The sequence below is a fragment of the Dermochelys coriacea genome, chromosome 1 (assembly GCF_009764565.3).
Source record: "Dermochelys coriacea isolate rDerCor1 chromosome 1, rDerCor1.pri.v4, whole genome shotgun sequence".
Taxonomy (NCBI): Eukaryota; Metazoa; Chordata; order Testudines; family Dermochelyidae; genus Dermochelys; species Dermochelys coriacea.
The window spans coordinates 22,816,602-22,832,402 of NC_050068.2; the positions used below are offsets into that span (position 1 = coordinate 22,816,602).

General features: G+C 39.9%; 1 protein-coding gene across 6 annotated transcripts in view; it reads right to left on the reverse strand.

Annotated features, from left to right (window-relative positions):
- Positions 1–297: 297 nt before the first annotated feature.
- Positions 298–15,801, reverse strand: part of GRM5 (glutamate metabotropic receptor 5) — a 367,684-nt gene continuing 352,180 nt past the window's right edge. For 5 of the 6 annotated variants that reach the window (XM_038378367.2, XM_038378328.2, XM_038378350.2 and 2 more), the window contains one exon: positions 298–6,471. In XM_038378367.2, the coding sequence (XP_038234295.1) occupies positions 5,646–6,471 (826 nt within the window). In that variant the 3' untranslated portion in view covers positions 298–5,645. The remainder of the gene's footprint in view (positions 6,472–15,801) is intronic. The other variant, XM_043504133.1, reaches the window with a different exon arrangement.

The window sequence follows — 15,801 nt, forward strand, 5'->3', positions numbered from 1 at the left end:
TATGCAGAAGGTCAGTCTAGATGGTCATAGTGATTTGTTCTGGCCTTAAAAAATCTATGAATGAATCTATGGATCAGGGCCAACATTGCTAATTATAAATGGGATAATCCAACCCACCCTTGTGAATTATGCATGCTTGTGTGCATATGTGTGTTGTGTGTGTGTGTGTGTGGGGAGGGGTTGGCCCTTTGCAGAATGTGGGCATTTGTATGACCTTCAAACGGTTAGTATGCTGGCTCACTTGATCCACAGAAAAACATGTGAATAATATCTTATTAAAAATAATCAAAGTTTAAGTCATATCACAGGATTTTTTTAATACTGTTCAAAAAGTACCTGACTTTACATAAACATCAACTATAACATGATGTAGACAACTGAGAAACAAGCAAATGTATTTTTAAATGCTAAAATAAATTACATTTATACAGGTAGACCGCAAAACCCAAAGCTGATAAAAATGTTAAATTTTATGAAAAATCTTTTTTAGTTCACATCAAAATAATTTTACATTCTCTATTGTTTTAATAGTATAAGCAGCAACATAAGAAAGGGACAAAAACTCACAGAATGTTTAAAACCAGATTTTCATAATAAGTTATTAACAAATAAAAATAATAATAATAATTACAAGCACTTATAGCCCACACAAATCTTTTAGAATTGGCACCATCTCTCTAAAACATCTATATTCTATATAGAGTTCAAATTACAAATACCACCAGCAGCTGCCATTGAATCCTATCAGTACATATAATATACATAGTATATTTATTCCCATTTGGCAGATCAGAGTGACTCAGCTGTTTATTATTTAGAGTTTGCACTGTCGTTGCTCAGACAAGAGAAAACCAACCACGTATACCAAGTCATCAAAGAGATGAATTTCTTACTTACCTTTATGTTTCACTGATCTGTATTATGTAGTTATTTATTCTTTTCACAGTATAAAATTGTAAATGGCAACTACAGAGATTTTAACAGCTTAGGTGTAATGATAAGCTGTGGCAAAAAAGTGACCTCAGGTAGTTCAGTCAAAGTTCCAACATGTGTCGTACATCCTGGGAGTGTAGCATATGACTCTTGGGGAAACATTTTAATTCTCTTTCTGGGAATCAGGAAACAACAGTAAAGCCATGACCTGTTTTCTACTTATGGATAAATTATTCGCACAACCCTTGACATTTCCAACCACAATTTTATTTGTCTATAGGGTTACCTGCTAGGTAAATGGTAAAGCAAATCCATGGGGAAGGTTCTAGCCACTGAACTAAAAGAGTTCTCTTAAGAATTAATCTAATCAACTATTTATGGTGTATGGATCAAGCAAAATCTTAAGAAACCTCTTTCCTCCTACCATACCCTGCTGGAATAAACAGTCAATGTCTAGACTTCACTGGCCATGGCTAGTCTCAGATCTCATTTACATTGATGTAAACCTGGAGTAAGACCTCAGTGGATTTCCACTGGTGTCTGTTGAGATAATGATCTAGCCATAATTACTCATCACAAGCACAGTAATCTGATTTCTCTCAGAAACTGGCGTTTGTGATAAATCTTCCCCTATTTTCTCTCTTTCTGTCTGGTAGGATCTGGCTCTAGTAATGAGCATAAAGATAATTTTCTCTCAGGCATCAACATTTGCACCTATGTTCTCTATCTAGTCTCTTTTGCTCTCTAGGTAAAGGTTCACAAATGTTTTCATGTGAACCACATGGTGATCCAGAAATTGTCTCATGGATCACCTTTCCTCCTAATCACACTCACATAGACGACTTCCCCTCCCATTTGTGATCACAAACATTCCTGTACCAACCATAGCAATTGCATATCTGCCCAAGTAAGTTAAGGAAAGTATATAACATATTTTTAGCTATCTTTTAATGCTGTTTCACAGCAGGAAGTCAGAAGAAGGAGCCAGCACCATGTGATTAGCCAGGTCTTCAGGAGGCATGAGCAAGTGCTCTATGGACCATGATCTAGGAACCTCTGGTCTAAGATATCTATAGAAGGCCAATCACCAAGTATCTTAGATATTTTTAGATGAGAAATAGGAGGGAATAAATCTCCAAAGTCATACAATAAACAGTCAATTTTCAAATACAGTTCTGCCTCATTTTTTCTAGCACTTTACACAGATGCTTGTAACTGGTCTGCTGTATCTGCTCACTTTATTTCAGTAGCATGGCTTCCAGAGAGGGCTCAGACCTGCATTCTCCTAGGGCCGGCCTTCAGAATAAGTGTAGGGTTTTGGGGCAGTCTTCACTGTCAAGAATGTTAGTGTTTTCCCTGCAGTGTAAACAATTTCCTTTCCAGCAGCAGAACTGGAAGGTAACCCATCATCTACTTGCACATTGTTTATTCATACTGTGAGGTCTTCCAGGTGAGAACCTTGTCTTCACATCTCCCTGTAAAGAATCTAGTACACTAGTGGTGCAAGGAAAATAATTATTAGAACCCCCAATTTCTCTCCCTTCCTCCACCAAATCCTCTGGATTCTTGCTTGGGACCCTACAGTTCCATAAAGACGCCTCTGACTCTTCCAATGCTTAAGTCCTTTGTGTTGCTCCTCATTATTCCCAAAGAACTTCTCCTCTCTCTATAAAATTCACGTAAATCTCCCAAGGACCAGCCTGCCCAACGAAATGTGTTCTGCCATCCCATGCCTAGTACTAATAACAAGCTATTCTTCGTTGCTGATTAGATATCAAAGTCTTGGAAGTCAAGCAGAGAAGAAAAGTACTATCTCAATAGGGTCAGTCTTGCATTCCTTGAGCATGCAGGAGTACAAGGAAAATGAATCCTTAGTGACAAAGCAAAGAGTGTTTAAAAGATGGCTAGTATAATGTTAGGGTCCTAATCAACCAATAGATGGAAGTGGTACCCAACCATTAAACTGAGGGATGAATGCATTATTGGCAATATAAAAAAGATGAACAAACTCTGAACAGCAACAATGGCCAGTTAGACTGAATGATTCTTCAGAATTTTGATTTAGGAGCTGTGTAACAGTGAATGCATTATTTATCTTGTATCATGATTTGATAGCCTTCCCCTCTTACTCCTTCTTTTTTCTTAAAGAAGACTGATTAACAACATATTTTAAGGGACCACTTGTACAATCCGTACTCACATTGGTAATCACCTACTCATGCAAGCAATCCCATTGAGGGATAATTATGTAAGTACCTGCCAGCATGAGAAAGGAGGCTACACAACTGACACATTTGTTTAAGGAGTGGAGGGGAGGTGGAAGGAGGGGAGGGCACTTAATATATAATACAGTCCATCTGAAATACAGGTAAACAACCCACCTAAACTATCCATGAATGAAAGCAGCTCTGTGTTAAAGGAAAACATATATAGTACCTTGCAAATCTTCCATGTACAATATTTCAGATAGTTTCATAGAGGTTTAGAGTCCCTACTAAGAACATATATATTGTATTCCTGATTTGAAATGCCCATTTTTCCAGATGGACCAAGAAAACTTAAAAAGTCTGTGTCTCATAAGACACAGGCAGTTAGTTAAATAAATAATTACTATTCCTTGAGCAAAAAGTACTGGATCAGGTTTAGGGGAGGGTGTTATTTTATAGTGCTTTCATTCAGATATTTTGTTAAAAAAATTAATTGAATGGAGAATTGGGATGTATGGTATAAAATCACGACAGAGCTCACTTAAAAATAGAATAGTAATACTCTTTGCTGAAATGAACAAATGTGCTTTCACTTTTTAATCATATGAAATTTTTCTGTTTTAAAATGCCTGAAAAAAATACATTTTGATTGAAAAGTATTTGAGAGCTGCAAAGAAATAAGATTAGTGAGTTTAAAAAATAATACACAGCAGCCTTATTCCAAGGCTCTCTTCCATAAGGCTATCTTCTATATAAGGCTGCATCAACTTGACTTTGAATTACAGTAAATCACCCACCCCTTCATACTATCCTTATTTATAAGAAAAAAACCACAAAATTTTGGCACCTGAGGATAGCTGTGTCATTGGGAGAGGGAAGGGAGAAAGCAAATTATAATATGCATATGGCATCCGATGAAGTGAGCTGTAGCTCACGAAAGCCTATGCTCAAATAAATTTGTTAGTCTCTAAGGTGCCACAAGTACTCCTTTTCTTTTTTTATAATATGCATTGTTTCAACATAGCTATCAAAAATTATTTTGCTTCTATTCAAATTTTAAATCTCTTCCTGCATGTATTTAAAAATGCCATGACAACATGAAGTGTACTAAACTGTACTAGTAGATATTTTGATACAGGAAAAAAAATGTCAATAATTCCCTCGCCTCTTCTATGAGCTGCTAAGAAACAAAGAAAGACTATGTTGGTTTGTATCTCATTAGATCCCCCTTTTTGAACATATACTCTGTATTGCTTTGAAAATCTTCTTTTGTCACAGTTCATAGCTGCAATGCATCTGCAGCTAACTAGAGTTAAAATCGTTGCTTATTGAAGAGTAGCTAAGCCACCTCTAAGCAGACTTTGATACAGGGTTTTTTTCATAAATAAATTATGATCATGACAATCCTTCCATTGATAGTATTCCTTCATCATAATCCAGACTGCTTTCTCAGTTATCTACCTTTATAAAAATTGAGAAAACCCATAGAGTGTTTACCTGTTCCTTAAAAACAAAGGATATGGGAGCCTGAATAAGTATGGTATTTTAACTGGCAAAATTACCATAAGAATGACCATAAAAATGTGTTAATTTCATAATGCAGCAATGCTATAGCTCAATAATACTGCTAGAAACAGAATATGCTCCTCAACACTTGTCCTGATAAGGGAATTACAAAACAGTACTCCAGAAAATATTTTTTTGCTACTCCATCGTTGGCTGGCAATGTGGTGAAAGAGTCAGGAAATCATCCTCACATTTTGTTGCTATGAAGGTGTATCCAATGTTAATAAATTGAACTTTTAATACTTATAGAAGAGAATTTCATAAACAAATCTGTAGGTTGAGAAGTCACTTGTAAAGCCCTCCATATTGCAGTCACACATTGCAAAGCTGCAGTTTATTATTATCTACATGTAGGGTATCACCAGCATGATACGCTTCAGCAAAAGTTTGGTAGTTACTAAACATACATTACTGCTTTTTGAGATCTTCATAGAAAAAAAAGAGCCTGACACATTGGTGCCAGATTTTGAGTCTGTTAGAAAATGTACATTCAATGTTTGGTCTTCTATTCTTGATAATAGATCAAGGTTCACTTCTGGGTAAGGAATCGGAGTAAATAAAGAAAACATTGTACAGTCGCTTACAGTCTACTTTTTCATATATTTTACACACAGTTCATTGTTATACTAAAGCAAAGCACTTGGTATGTAACTGATTTAACAGACTCCTTATAAGCCCTCAAAAATAGATGCAGTGTTTCTTAAAAGCCCATGTTTTGTAAGGCCACGAAAATCTGCTCAAAGTTTTGTTTCTTTAAAATAGCATAATTATTCTGATGTTTCCATTTATCGAATAATTCTCTATTGCCCCCTCCATTCTTTACATGATGACCCAATGCCTATCAATGTATCTCTGTAAACACTAGAGATCTTGAAGGCTTGGCTGTTCCCGCTCTACCTGCTTGCAGCTGTCGAGATCCAATGGTGTCTTGAACTACATTCACAATGAAGAAGAACTTTGAGAGTAATCTCTTATAATAAGCTTGTCATACTTCGGGGACGATGGGATACAAAGAGCTGATTCTGACACTGGAGAGCTGGGAGATGTGCTCCCAGAATCAATGGAGTCTCTAAAAGGTGAGGGAGGAGTTAAAGCCATCAACTCCTCAAGATCTTGCTTCACCGCTGGTGCCTCCGAAGTACCTTCTTTGATGCTGCCAGATGAAGGTTTTCTAGCGGACTGCGATGCACCATTGACGTCAATGGCAGGGAGCGGCTGGATCTCTGCAAAAGTGGTCATTGTTGTAGGAAGCTGGATCTCTCTTGGGATCAGGTAGGAAGAGCAGAGAGGAGTGGCCACCATTGCTCCCGGTGTGGCTGTTGAAAGCATCATAGAGTTCAGCTCGCTGATGTTGGCTGTGAAGCGTGTGACCACACTGCTGATTTGCTCCATCAGAGAACCTTGGGAGGAACTGTTTCGCTGGGCACGTTCTGTCTGGGATGTGGGGACATCGTCATCTGTTCGGCTAATGGAGGCAGTCCTGTGGCTCACCGTGCTGATAGGCGAGGGGGTCTGTGGCTGGAACTGAGCTGGGTATTGCTCCTCTGCTTCTGAGACGTCATAAAGCATTTTGGCACTGGTCTCTGGAAATGTGGCACTGCTGCTATGTCGGCTACTGTCTGTGCTCTTCGAAAAGGGCTTGATCACGGCGGTTTGATTAGGGTTCTCCTTTTTGTTGATGTGGACTGAGAGCCTTTGCCAGAGGTGCGCTCCCCTGCTGCGGCTCTTCTCATTCTGGGCCCATGTGACCGATTTTCCATTAGAGCTGCGAATGAAAATGAGAGAAGATGCTGGCTTACATTTACCTTTTAATCGCAATGACTCCCTTTAACTAGCTCATTAAATCACAAACAGGGACAGCTGACATTCTGGCACGTATACGTCAGACGTGTTGTAAAGCTGATGGTAAAAACAATATATTCTGCTACGGAAAAGAACAAGCACTGATGCACGCACCAGTTAAGCAGAGGTTACAAGTGGCAACCTGCTACAAGGATGCTCGTCTTGCAATGATTACAATAACCTGGTGAATTAACTTCCACAACAAATAAATTCTCATTACTTCTTTCATATTATGGGTACAAAGTGACTCTTCAGTGTATTAATCTCAGGTAATCCCAGGCTAGGAAAACAAGAAGATCATACTGCTTGGCAAGGTAGGGCAGACACAATCTGGCCTGGTCAAGTGAAATTTGATTATATATTGCTTTCTGAAGAAGCTGCTGACTTGTATTTAAAAATCCCAGTGGCATTACCTGTCCAGCTTGTCTGAGCAGAGGCTGAAAATAACAACTGGTCTCTTGCCTTGTAAACATCACTGAAGAACAGGAGAAATGAAGTGGTGCCAGCCTGGCTCTGATACTTGTATTATAGACATTTGTGTAATAATAGTGTGGCAATTTCCCCTTACGGCTCACCTCGGTCTCAGAACAAAACTCACAAATGCATCATGATGCATCCGCTCTGGAGGCATCAAAGCAGTGACATTAGCAGGAGACTGAGACTGGTGGGCAGTTTTCATTTTCAGGCTTGGGTCAGGTATGTCACTCAGTTAATGCATCCAGGATTTTTAATTGCAGGTCAGCTCAGAGCAGGAGATTGTCCTTGAGGGAAGTAAGTGACCCACAAACTGTACAAGGGCCATTTTTCTGGCCCAATGGCAGGATGAGTTTTCAGACAGTGAAAAACAGTGGCAACATCCTGCTTTCCCCTCCTCCAAAACTGATCTCTTTTCAGGCCCTCATCATAGAGACATCTCCCCTTACTGTTTGCTCAGAGTCTCCCGAGCACCAATACACCCCCCTATAAGAGTGAGCGGGTTCCAGATCTCTCTCACACACAGTACGCAACTGTCCTTTCACCTCTTCTCCGCCTCTGTCAGACTGGCCATGGGCGAGTGCGTGGGCATGCCCATAAAACTCCCATACATTCACCTGTGGCTCTCAGGATTAAAAAAGACCATAAGCAGTGGTAATATTTCTCCAGAAAAACAGAATGTGACTAAGAAATGATGTCCACAATAAAAACATAGGTCCATACATACAAAATTACATACAGGCATGATTTATATACAAAATAACGGATTTTTTAACAAGTTATTTTGGCTTCCAAAATATTTGCAACAACCATTTACAGTTTTGGAAAGACAAGCAAATTTGAGATCCTGGTTGTGCTAGAACAAATTATCTTAAACCGTGTGTATTAAAGCTGGAAGTGACTATACTTCAACATTTTAGTTTGTTATGAAATAGTTTGCAGTACTAGAACAATGGGAATTTTGTATAGAGCTTCATAGGGTGCTTGCAGTTTGCAGGGAGTTGCTATTGATTCACTGTTTCTTCCAGGGATCTAAAAACTTTCTAGTGAGTGTGAACAAAAGAACTCCTTCTGGTAGATTCATATCTATGGTTACGATATATGGAGATACAGTTGATCATGTAACATGACATACTATGACACCTTTTTTTTTTTAAACCACAAACAAACTCTAACAGACAAACACAACCTAAACCTCTAGGGTATTAGCTGTTTGGAAGCAAATTAAGGCTAGGCTGTCCGATAACCTGTGTGGGTGCATAACTGCATAAGGGGGAATTATACTCCATTTCCACTCCTGCAAGCCCTCTTTGCACTCCTACATAGCTCACTGGACATCAGGTCTTCCAAGTAAGTGGATGTTGTGCACCTACAGTTCCCCAGTTCCTAGCAAGGGGGTGGGGAGTGAGTGGAGCTTTGGTTCTCTCCCCCACCACCCTCAGCATGCCAGCCAGAATAGCTGTGCTTTCATGGGGTGGAGGAAGGAGGCTAGTAATGTGTGACTAGTATGGATCAGCAGCAAATCACTAGCCCGTTGAAGGAAGGAGGGAGGGAACAGGGAAGGACTCATGTTTACCTAATCTATGGTTCCATCCCTCTGCTGCACCAGGGGTGACACACCAATGTGTGGCACCTTAAACAGGGCAAGAAGAAACAGCCCATTCTTATCCTTAACTTTGATCCATTCTACTCTTCACTGTTCTGTCATTCTGATTCATAACTAGCAACTGCTCCTTTAAGCCAAAGGGCCTGACATGATTCCTATTAACTAACAGCCAGATGCCTGACCAGCCTTATGTGGTTGTGAAGGGACATAAAGAGAAAGTAATAGGAGTAATATCCCCCCTCCATCTACCTGCATAGCCTCTTGGGTTACTGTGCTTGTACCAGGTGCAAGTAGACTTCTTGAGCCCTGCTGACAGCTGAAGCTGACAGAGTCTTGAATGAGAGGGGTGGGGCTGGGAGTAAAGAGCTGAGCCAGCATAAGGAGAAGAGGAGGAGAGAAACTGGGAGAAGTAATTTTCACCTGGGAGAGCCTCAGCAGCAAATTAACTCTTTCATGGAGCAGCTGTGACGCTCTTGTGTTCCAGTTCCTTCTGTGGGCCAGGCCTGATTGATGCAGCTGTGCACTGCCCCTTACACAGGGTTAGACGTAAGGGCTCAACCTAGCTGCATCTGTGGCTAAAAAAGGGAACATTGGCTACTTATGGAATTTTCCTGAGGAATGACTGAATGGGTTGGCCCTTAACTATTTCAAGTCCCTTGTTATAACCAGCTGAATTTAGCAGGCACCAAGTGATAGCAATGTATCCATTAAAAAAAAAGCCCAGACATGAAAAGTCAACAACAGTACATTCAGCAATAATTAGAACATTAATTTCAGACATCCAGGTTCTCTGTTATATCCTGCTACTCTTAATTCCTATTCTATCACCTAATGCAAAATTAATATTGTCATAAGAAGAACTGATCTTGCTAATCTCTCTGTAAAAGTAATTTGTTTTTATCTTTTGAGGGCTTTGGGATGTTTGGTAGGGCTGTGTGATGCACCTTGGATTGGGGAGTGGAGGGGAAGGATTGATTAAAATATCACCTTTTCAATTCCTATTCCAACTACATAGTGCCAAGTTAACTAAATCATACCACAAAATACATGCTTTATAGAGAAATAAATAGATAAACATGGACAACATAGACCATGATGCCTGCTAATGGAATACAACAAACAGTTGTTTATATTTATTGGGCCGGACTATGGCATATTCTGTTGAGTGATGGGAACCTTTTGGTCAGTGATATTCTAGATCAGGGATTCTTCTTACCAAGAAACTTTGCTTCCTGTCAGTTTCTCTCATAGGGACAGTATATTTACTCTTCAGCTTCCAAATGAATGCCAAAATGTCTTGTGGAGTACAGAATATATATCAATATGCTACTCTGTTGTGCAAATCTTTTGGTTCTGCTGTTCTTCACTGGATGGGTCATTGATTATAATGCAGGGATGCAAACTTCAAGACAGTGCCAGTTTGGCTTACCATGACCTAACATGTACAAGAAATTTAAGGCTTTAAATGAGGCCTTTGAAGTCCCTAACATTCACATCTTCCCTCTAGATGTGTCCACATATTCTGGTAGAACAATAGCTTGTGTACATTCCTTATTCTCTTCCACTCTTTATTTTCTAATCTTCTAACTGGGCTTTCAATATTTTTTAATTTATGAATAGTAAACCAATGTCTTCAAGAAAGGAAAAAAAACCCAGAAATGAAGCCAATACACATGAATGTTTTCCCCTCTACCTTTTCTGTTTACTAATTTAGCAAATATTATTTTGCCATTTGTTTTTGTTGATGTAACTGAATTCTGCATTGTTTTGCTCCTTGTGTTTCTTGATATCTAAAAGAATGTGTAATGCTTTTTAGTCAGATTCCATTATAGAATTATCAAAGGAAGCATGAGGGCAGTGACTGTGCTTTGTGAGGGGATAAATGAGAAGGAAACATACTGAAAGTCACATAAACTGGAAACTCTCTATTAACTTTATAGCAAGATTGTCATTCCCATGAATTACTTGAGCTTGATATAAGTAATTTGGTGAAATGCTCTTAGTAGTACTGTGTGAATATACTGTCTTCCTCTCTTATTAACAGTGGGTAATTTATTGTACACCAGTGAAAGCTGAAAATAAGTCATTTATTTTCTTACTAACATCTGTTGGCTACAGTATGTAAATATACATAAAACCCATGGAATTCCATGTTTATGAGACAACCTAAAACAGAGAGCTACACATTTAAAACTATACATTTCTTGAAAGCAGAATAAAATGAAACTATATTTTTAAATGCTGCCTAAAACTGTACAGACCAGATTCAGTCCCCAGTTACACTGTTGAAAATCCGAAATTATTTTGCCGATTTCAGAGGTGTTATTCTAGATTTCTTATCCAAGTCTTGACAAAGTTGTGGTCTGCACACAAACTTTCATGGAAATGAAAAGGTCTTAGTTAAAACTGCTTTAGCTATTTTAGTGCAAGTGTAAGTCTGGATGGTCTTGTTTCTGGAGAAAACTCAATTAGCTAAGGTTGGCACCTAAATTGACTTTTAGCCATTTCTATTCCTAGCCTAGTGTGCCCACATACAGACTTGAACAGAAATAATCATATTGTTTTATGCAACTAATGGAGTTAGGGCTTTGTCTTATTCTATCTGTTTAATCAGAGGCCCCTCCACCCTTCTGCCAAGAAGGATTCTTCAAATGCAAAGAAAACTGATAACAAGAGTCCCTTCTCAGAGTTCTCTGCTGCCACCTTTTCAAAGACCTCTCTAAATAATCATTCTCTTTGAAAAAGTGCTGAATAATATTATTCATTATCCAGATAAAGATAACTACTTTATCTAGTAATTGACTTTCCCTGACTGGAGTTTATGTGTGTGTCCTGGCACTGGTCACTTGGGCAACTGGCAATGTCAGGTTGATAGAAATTTTTTTGAAATGGCCCAAGTTCCTTTATCCTTCGAAGACTACAAACCATCCAACTTCTTGCACAATGCTACAGACACTTGGGTTAACTAAGTGGCTTATATGGACAGCCTCAGTGAGCCTATAGAGAATGTACAGTTTCTCAAGAATGTCATGTTAACCTTTCTGTCCACTTGGTCTCTTAGAAAACGGCACTGCCAGCAATGTCCATTTCCCTCAACTCGGTGGACAACCAGAGGAATCCTGGCCATTTGCACTGTAAAGATGATATTTCTATATTCCTTTGGAATTTTGGTGTGGATGGCTTTGGGGGGTTGCTATCTATCAGTTTTACCCTTGTTCTGAATTACTCTATTATACTGGGTTGGGCAGAAATGTGCCCTGGATCTTGCTTTATATTTCTCTGAATCAGGCTCAAGGAGTCCCTCTTCTCTGAGACAAAGGTCTTCCCAAGAAAGTGTGGAAGTCCAGGGGAAGAAGAGATGAGGAATTTCTTTTTTTTCTCCCTCCTTAGATTGAATGAAACGTTGGAACACTCGGGATCACTTTTGAAGGAAGACCCACACAAGTCGTACAGTGGGAGTAATCACTGCTCATCTGATATGCCTCTTTTAAGGCTCCCTTTACTTTTTTTAGCTAGGCTCAAACCACACTTTTGAGCAGGGTTCCCTGAAGTGTAGGGATGAGGCCTGCTTGCATGTGTTACAGCCATATTCAAAACAGTACCTCTGAGGAGGGAGAGGTCATGGGGCACAGGATAGAGGAGGAGCACCTCTGATGTCCTCTACTGGCATTACTCACCTGTCCTCCTTAATCGCGTGTGCTCATTGGCAGGTGGATGAGCCTGGTTTTACTGCTGGTGATCTTACTTTGCATCAGCTGAGCTGCTGTTGGGATCAGTCTCGGACTGAGTGCATTTTGGCTCAGTGCCAGGCCTCCTGTTCTCTTCAGCTGCTGCTGCCTGCTGAGTGCTGCTTTGAGGAGGCTGTTCTGTAGAGTCCCCCTCATCAAATTCCAACAGCCTGTGGGACCTGCGAGCTGAAGACACAGGCTGGGCCTGAAGCTGAGGGGAAAAGAGAGCCCCTGTACCTGGAACCTGGGTGGTCCCCTGCCACAGCTGCAATTTGGAGCTGCCCACCCACTGAGCTTCCCCAGCTGCGGAGGAGGAGAGAGCAGTAATTGGGGGAGTAGCAGGAGAGGAAGAGGAAAGGAACAGAAGGAAAATAGGATGGAAGAACAATGTGTTTCACGGCTGAAGTAGTGGAGAGGTCTGAATGGAGCAATCTATTCACCTCCGCAAAGGCAGACATTTCTGGCAAGATACTAGCGGGCAGAACTCCTGGGCTCATCCTGATTGACAGCTCCAGCTGCCTCTGAACAATCAGCAGGAGAGCAGTGATGGCAAGTGTAAAGACACATCCTATCTAGGCTGGTTAGGATTTTAATGACCAGCTTTATTAAACACAGCAAATTAAGTGAATAAATAGGCACGTCATTATTTCCCCCAGTGACACTGTAATTCCACTGTGCATAAGTAGCTCACTAGTGACGGATCCATCAAGCCACACAGCTTAAAAGACTCCTACACTGTGTGCTTTGTAGAGATAAGAGGTAACCAAACAAATCAGACTGGAAATAAACACTGAATGACACAGAGCAAGCATCCATTTTGTCCTAGCCTGTGTTCCTGGAGGAGCTGTGCACCCATTGCACTTTGACTGCAGATCTGTCACGTGACAATGGCAAAGAATAAAAAAGAGTTGCTTTCTTCTAACACTGAACAAGGAACTTTGTTCATATTATTCCTCAAGACCCAGGGACCTCGAGGAAGAGACACCATAACAGAGATACCCTGGGTCTGGTATCTATACACTAATTCACCAAAAAGCACCATGTAAGGTCTCTGTTGAAAGCCTGGGTCACACTGGTCCTCCTAATCATTGCAACATGTATTTACAGATAACATGTAAGAAGTTATGTATCTATACGGGAAAAATATATTCTCAAGGCCAACAACTTGGGGCTAGAATCAGGCAAGAGATGTTTATCTATCTTTCTGGCTACATGTAAATTGAGTATTGTATGGTTCACAATAGGTGCCGATATACCATCTGAGCAAAATGCTAAGGAAGGGATTGTGAGATTTTTCCAGAGGGGGAAGTTACAGAAAGAAATAAATCAGCAGGAGGAAGCCCTGGTTACAAGACAATGGATCATTGGAACTATACCTAAGACTGCAAAGGGACATCCAATTATCTTTCACTGAGGAGATAAACTGCCAGCATGTTCTGTCTTATGAAAGAAGGGTCACAGCCTGCCTGGTTGAAAACCATGGTAAAAACTTTGAGTCAGCTAAACTTCATTAGCCTAGGGAAATATCTGGTTAGTTCCATTTAGGCTCCAGAAAGTACATTATGATTTTATTTTATATGTAACTATTTGTAACCATTATTTCTACTTGCTTCTTCTCAAGTCTCTGTTCTTGTTAAATAAACCTCTTCTTGTATTTACTGTAACAGCTCTTAGATACATGAAGTTGAGCACAGTAGTGATACTGAGGTGTAACTGATAAGCGGGTGTGTAGCGGATCTATGAATTCTGAGAGTGTGCAGAGGAACAGGGCCTGGCTGTTCTGGAGGGATGGTTGGAGAGGACCTATACTGACCTGTACAGATAATGCAGGGCCTGCGGAGGCCTGGAAGGCAGTGCTTGTGTTGCCAAAGGCTGGTGGAGTTGGAGAACCAATCCACAGCAGCCACAGATAAGGCTCCCTCATGCTCAGGGCAGGTGGTAGTAAGATGCCTCACAATTTACCCCCAGGAAATGTCAGACTCTTTGCTATGCTGGCAAGCTTGTACAATCTTCTGCACACTTCTAGGGTTCTGCCTATAAGAACTGATAGCTGAGATTTTTAAATCTGCCTGGGGGATTTGGACACCCAGTTCCTGCTAATTTTAATGGAAACTGCATATCCAAATAACTTAACAGATTTGAAAATCTCAGCCAACATTGACAGAGCAATTTTCATTCCAAAGGAACCCAAAGCAAATTATAAATAGATATACAAACCACAGAGGCAAATCACAGCAGCTGTTTTAACAATACATAGCTGTTTAGGACAGGAAGTTAAGTATATGGTATCTAACTGAAACTACCTGGGGATTTCTAGTAGGACTAATATAATTACCCAAGCTGGAAATGGGTCAGAACCCCAGAGTTAACATTTTTCTTCACTTACAGAGGCTACCCTGAGGCTGCTCATTAACACAAGTGGTCAGGACCTGTGTTTTATTTTCTGTCTGAAATATGGCACTTGCAGCATCACAATGCTCAATCACCTCGAGTCAGTATGATTCAGAGAGAGAAGAGTTCCACTATCGAACCATCAGCTGCACTTCCTACAGTAGCTAGGTATTCTCTACAGTTCTTCATCCCTGTTTAGCTGAGGCCTGATGCAAAGCCCATGGAAATTGGTGGCAGTCTCTCCTTTGATTTTAATGGGCCTTACATTACACCACGTATAATATCTATTGGAGTAAAACTGGAGAAAGTCCATTTCATCTCTCTAAAATGAGAATCACACACACACACACACATCATGCAGAACAGGGAGAAAGATTTAGCACTATCTGGATTTTGTTTTCAGTCTCTAGACTCGTCTTGAATTTTTCCAGTCTGATTGTTTTCAGTCTGCACAGAGTATCTAGCATGGAAGTAATTTAGAGTGTATGGCTTGACTGATATATTATTGCAGAGACATTTATTCACATGGGATTTATGTCATCATTGGAAAAATCACTTGTGAATTATTAATCAGCTTCTTATTTGTTGCATTTAATTAAGCCAGTAATTTAAATTCTAAATCATAGCAATGCTACCAAGACTCCTACTTTTTGACAGCCTCATAAAACATTCCATTTCATAATTGATGTTTATGTGATGTAGGTGAAAGATGCTTGTATGTGATTCAGAACAGATTAACTCCCCTTACATATAGAGTAACTTGCATACAGTAACACAAAAATAATAACTGCTAACATTTATATAGCACTTTCCATCTTGAAGAAGCACAACCCCTACTACAGGATGCAAATATAAGGATAATTCATCAACCTCAGAAATGTACCCACATCTAGTTTGGAATACGGTAGCAATACCACACAAGAGTTTTTAGAAGTGAACAATGTGTAATTGAAATGACATGGGGCATTTTAAACCAAAAGACGTAACTATAATTTGGTCAGTGCCCCCTACGGTTGTGAAAAAAAAATCTGATGGGATATATTAATCATCCAAA